The following is a 6000-nucleotide window of genomic DNA, read 5'->3' on the forward strand; positions in this document are numbered from 1 at the left end:
AGAACTGATAATCTAAACTGAATCGTTCTAGGAAACAATTTGCATATTATGTATGACTAGGGAGTAGGGACGTGCTTCAATCTTTATGTCTCGAGTAAGCTTATAATAAGAATTTGTGTTCAAGGACTTCTGAGCACAAAACATTTTATCTCAACAAATTAGGCTCCTTATGAAAGCCAAGCTGAAGTAGTAAGACTTTTATTCGATTATTTTTGAATCAACAGTACTGACAGGTGTACAAACTGCACCTTGAACCTTTTACCTATAAATATACTACAGGAAAATCCCAGTTCTGCCGCTAACTTATTTTTGGGCTGGCAAAATAAAGAGGTTCAGGTACTTAAGAATCAAGACAGGAACACAATCAAACTTCGCATCTCTAGAAAGGTCTTCCAAATGGGAAGTTTTATGGTATTTTAAATTATTTTAATGTGTACTCCATGCAATTTTATAGTTTATTACACAAATCTACATTACTGATTAATTCATTCTTTTTTCAAGAGGTTGTTTAGAAAACATAAGATTCCTTTGAGCTGCCAAGATGCTCAAAATTGAATGCATGTGTAATGACAACTATAATATATTGAGAAACTTAACATCATTTCAGAATATATATTATGACATTACAGGTAATAGCAGGATTTCTCTCAGCATGAGTAAGTCACAACAAAGTTTCACTATGATGGGATCGTTCATTATGAACTGACTTTACAATAAGTATTTCTCACGACAGAGAGGTTGTATACGTAAACTACTTTCTTTACACAACAGAAACAAACAGAGAGCTACATGAAAGAGCGTCCCAAAGCATTTCACTAGTTGCATTAGGTGTTCCCCCAGCACGATGTCAATGACACATATAACAAACGAAAGGTGTAAATTTGATTTGTTTATGCTCACCACTAAAGTTTCTCTTCTCGCAACTGACAGAACTGTGTCAGGCACGGCATACTGGCAAATACCAGTAGCCCGGAATCTGCCTGTTCATACTGATGGTACCAGAAAACTTTATGGTCCAAATGACTCGTTATATTTGTTTTCGCATAATATGCATGGCTTTGTTTAATGTAAGATAATATTTGACATTGGCCGCTCAGTTGTCTGCAAGTCACACTCAGCAGTGAGAATGAAAACATAAAATGTGACTTGAGTTAAACTGAATGAACTCAAAAATTGTAACAGACTCTTTCCACAAGTGAAAACGTCTTCACTAGTCACTAATGATAATATAATGTGTAAAGCTGATGCCCAGGTTTATATGCTTATCTCCACACAGAAGCAAGTGAAATGTTGCATGAAGGGACAGGGTCTACAAAAAAAAATCCAATATGGCCACTGATGTGTAGTTGTCTTTTGACTCAAAATTGCCTTATCTTTTACCACATCTGCCAGTTGCACGCATACACCTGTTATACCTGTACTTCAAAAGAAGTTGACACAGTGACAGTCATCTGCATGTATCCAATCCTGAAACATTCTTCACGGCAGAGAGATCCATATGCTTTGAGACAACCCTGTCAAGGCCAAACCACAGTAATCCACAACCACCAAGAAACAAGACAGGTAGAGAGGTGTGCCAGCACTATCCACTTACCTTCTTTATTAAGCCTCATAACCTCCCTGCTTTTTCCACCCTCCTTTCCAGTCTCTTCTAGATCTACACCTGCAGAAGAGAAGCAGAGTCAGGAAGCGCCGAGGGCCCTGAGGTGTGCATTTATTGTTTGGCGAGGGGAGGAGGAGGAGAGGTGAGGAGGTGAGCAGTGTTTCTATTTGCAACAGCAAAAGCACAATGGTCGGAGCATCTGCCAGGGAGCGGAACCGCCGGGCCCCCCGCGGCAGCACCCTCCGCCCCCCCCCTCCCGCGGCATCCTCCAGCCCCTCCGCGCATCCTCCCCCTCGCCCCCTTCCCCCACCGCGGCGCCGGCCCAGCGCCGCGGGGCAGCGGCACGGCAGGCGCGGCGTGCGCCTCCCGCACACATGGCACGGGGGCTCGGCCGGGCGTCAGCTGAGCGCCCGGGGGGGCGGCACCTCCCGGCCCCGGCGGGAGGAGGGAGGGGAAGGGAGAGAGGGGAGGGGGGGCGGCCCGGTCGGACCCCGGCCCCGCTCCGGGGGGAGCGGCGTGCGGAGCCGGACCGCGGCCGGTCCCTGCCCTTACTGTGCGGGGGGGCGGCGCCGTGCGCGTGCGGGGGGGCGGCCTCCCGCACCCAGGCGGCCCAGGGCTGGCCCAGGAACGCCTCGGGACTGGGCACGGGCCGCTCCAGGGCCGCCATGGCGCCGCGCCTGCTCCTGCCTCCTTGTTGCTTTTCCCGTTTCCTTCGGCGGCGGCGGCGGCGAGCGAGCGAGCGAGACACGGGATTCGAGAACGCCGCACGTCATCCTCGGGACGTTCCGCCGCCCACACGGGGGTAGTGTCAGCCCCTGCTCCCTATCAGATCGGGCTCCCCGCCGCCCAGCGCGCATGCCCGCGCCCCCCGCGCCTGCGCCTCGCGCCGCCGGCACCGGGCCCGTGCCCGCCCCGAGGGGCGCCGGACCCGCGCGGCCCCCGCGCTGCCCCTCCGGCCCCGGCCCGGCACCGGCACCGGCACCGCCCGGCCGAGCCGAGCCGAGCCGAGCCGAGCCGAGCGGGGTCCGCGGCCCAGGAGCCCCGCCGGGAAGGCGCAGCCGCCGGCCGTGCGCTCCCCGGGGCTGCGCGCCCCCCGCGCGTCTCGCAGCGCCCCGCAGTAAGTGCCTGGGACGGGCTCTCGGTAACTGCGGCACGGCCCCGCCGCGCCCCGGCGCGGCCCCTGATCGGCCCCGGAGTGTGGGGTCGGGGCTCCCCCGCCCCCCGGCTTCTTCCAGCTGCGGTTCTGTGGATCACTTATAGCCCCAGCCATTTTGTTGTCCAAATGCTGCCTGATCTGTAGCAGGGCTTCGTCTGCTTGCAAATGGGATTGCTCTGGTTTTGGTGTTTTAGGCAGGTAGTATTTGGTGTTTTAGGTACAGCAGCTCTGAGCTCGCAGATCCTCCTCCTCTCAAACAACACCGAGGTTTTCATCTCGCTCTACGTAACCTGTGGGATGTACATGCTTTTAATTCAGGGCCGTGTCATTTCTATTTAATTCTCCATTGAGGTAAGAATAGAAATTGAAAATTATCCTCAAATATACCTGATTTGGGTAAGGAGTTACACCATAAGCCTATTGCTCCAGCTCACACCTCTTAAGCCAAACATGAACACCGCTGGTGAAGGACTTGGTTTCATTTAATCAGCCTCTAATTCCACATGCAGCACCTTTCATACAGCTCTGCAGCCCCAGCAGGAGTGCTCATGTTTATTGTTCATCAGACACTTCTTGGAGTGCTGATGTGGGCTTTGCATGGCCCTATCCCCATCTATGTCTTCTGCCAGCCACTCATTTAAGACCCTTTGTCACCATTCACTTTTTGCTGGTTCAAACCATCGTGCGACAATGCTGAAGTAGAGCATGGAATTAATCTAGACTCAAGAAAAAAGAATAGCACTTAGGGTGTGCTCAGGGTCTGGACTTATGGCCAGAGGAGCAGGACAGGAATTGCTGAAGTCAGCACTGCTGCCTAAAGGTATATGGTGCTACAGTCTGGAATGGATTTAAGTAAATTTCTCACAGCTTCATTAAGATTAGGCTCTTTACAGCACTGGAATGGAAAAATGTTTTGGGCAAAGGACAGACACACTTTGCCTGTCAACAGATGCAGTGGTAAATACACACAGTGTTCACACTCCACCTCTTCCAAAAAATAGCTGTCCCATCCTTAATACCTGGAGGGGAGCCTAAAAGCTTTCATAATATGTGGCCTGGCCAGAGTGCCTCCAGTCAAGTAATATTAGCTGCAAGAAACTTCAGGAACAGAATCAAATAAGTAGAAAGCTCACCAAAATACGCCTCATGTGAGAACCAGTCAGTTGCAGCAGGCTTATTAGCAACCAATATGAAGCAGACATAAGATGCATGATCTTAGATATATGTGGAATTTCCAGAAGCAGGAAGGGTGCTTGTGGTATAGTACAAAGCCCTGGCAAGATCTATTCTGGAATATTAAGTACACTCCTATCCACCAGTTTAAATTAATCTTCCTACAGAAAAAGTGTGGAAAGGGTTACTAGAAAGATCAGAGGAATTAAGATTCTATCATATGAGAAGAATTTGACTTAGTCTAACAAAATTCAGCTGGTAGTGGATATATTTGATGTTTTTAATTATAAGGAGACATAATCATCAGTGAGGAAATAAAAACAAAGAATAGACATAAGCTGCTTATGTTGAAGTTGAAAACCCTGTCCACTATACTGAAAAACACTTTGGTCAGGAATAGCAAGATGGAATTCCTTAGGAGGAATGATAAAGCACATGAAGTTAATAGTCAACATGTTTGGCACTTGTGTTCAAATTCACTGCAAGATGGTTGAGCAAAAAATCTTGACAGCAGCCAGATAGTCCCATAATTAGAGAAGTTACACTGCACAGCTTATACCATAACACTGGTGTGATTACCCAAGATGTGTATCTGGAGACAAGATAGAAAAGAAAGGCACGTGAGCACCCAGGAAATCCCCGTCAATGAAAACCAACTTTAGATTTCAGGGAAGTACGGATGGCCAAACATCTAACTAATATTAAACACTGTCACAGGATATACAGGCAGTAAAGCAATTCCTAACCACACAAGTGAGAAAAAAGGAGAGAGGGAAAGTACTTAATACAAGCAGCCTCAAACAAAGCAAGAAAAGTGAAGAAACTTTCCAGCTTTGACACATGGCACTGATCTACATACTGCTTACCATGACACACTGCAGACCTACAGTCTAGGCTCTTAACAGAAACAGACCATATGAAGGAAAATTAGCATACAATCAGAGATGCAAGATGTACCAATTCCTTCCTCAAAAGAATCCAGTGACTTACAGTTTGAGAGAAAGATTTCCAAAGCCCTCTCAAAGGGATTCTTCCTCCTCCCTACCATATGTGTTTAGAAACAGCCATTAAACAAATGGTTCCACAATCAGAGTCATATAATCATTTAGATTGGAAAAGACCTTTAAGATCAAGTCCAACCATTAACCCTGCACTGCCAAGTACAGCACTTAATCATGTCCCTAAGTGCCACATCTACGCATAAGCCTTTCCAGTGATCAGCATCTTTTGTTTAAGAAGTACGAGCTTGCTTTGATTGTGTCTGTGCTGCCTCTGTGATCTGCACCAAGGAATGAACCCCATCCCTGAGCAAACCAGCCATCAGTTTATCTCCATTGGCTTGTAGGGTGCAAACCCTGAACCTGCAGAAAAATAGCTTCTGTTCTGCACCAGGGCTTCTCCGAAAGAAGAAGCGCTCCAGATTGGTGCCAAATCAAACTAGTGTATGTTGCGTGGAGAGCTGTGCATTATGCTCTAGAAATATTTAGCAAAATAGGAAGAGAGCTGATTTGACATTATAGAAGTTTTCCCATGGTTGGGAATATATGTAGTTTTGTCTGGTGAACTTGAGCTGCAGCTTTACCATAGCAAGAACATTCAGATGGTTTCTTCTTCCCTTCTCCTGACATCTGCTTTCACAAAATTCATTTGAAGACAATCCTATTTAAGACTTTTACTCCTCTTTCAAATTTGTTTTTATTAATCAGTGGAGCCAAAAGTTATGGGTGGAGAGAAAAAAAGGAGGGAAAGGCACAAACATGATCACATAAGACTTATTTCCATAGGAAATGAATAAAAAAAAGGCTGTGCATGAAAATGCAGACCAAACATCCTCTGTTTCTTTTCCACCTGCCCACCAGCATAGAAATTCAATTCACGTGTGATCTTCAACAAGTCATTTTTCCACAGAAAAATAATCAAGTCAGTCAGGAAAGGTGCTTCTTTCCCTTCCTGGTCTCTGAGGATCTTTTTTATTTCAACTGCCAAGCAGGGGCTTCCTTTTACTATTGTGGTTTTTTGGAATTCAAGGTAATGGAGCTTTTATTTTGGTTGCAGCTTCTAAATACTA

General features: G+C 47.1%; 1 protein-coding gene across 3 annotated transcripts in view; it reads right to left on the reverse strand.

The window, feature by feature from the left end:
* ATXN7L1 (ataxin 7 like 1) overlaps positions 1 to 2439 on the reverse strand; it is a 115963-nt gene extending 113524 nt beyond the window's left edge. For all 3 annotated transcript variants that reach the window (XM_051805115.1, XM_051805113.1, XM_051805114.1), the window contains exons 1-2: positions 2156 to 2439; positions 1595 to 1663 (exon numbers count right to left, since the gene is read on the reverse strand). In XM_051805115.1, coding sequence (XP_051661075.1) covers positions 1595 to 1663; positions 2156 to 2270 — 184 coding nt within the window. In that variant the 5' untranslated portion in view covers positions 2271 to 2439. The remainder of the gene's footprint in view (positions 1 to 1594; positions 1664 to 2155) is intronic.
* Between the last annotated feature and the right edge of the window lie 3561 nt (positions 2440 to 6000).

The sequence above is a fragment of the Manacus candei genome, unplaced genomic scaffold, assembly GCF_025592945.1.
Source record: "Manacus candei isolate 608988 ecotype Guabito, Panama unplaced genomic scaffold, ASM2559294v1 h1tg000063l, whole genome shotgun sequence".
NCBI lineage: Eukaryota > Metazoa > Chordata > Aves > Passeriformes > Pipridae > Manacus > Manacus candei.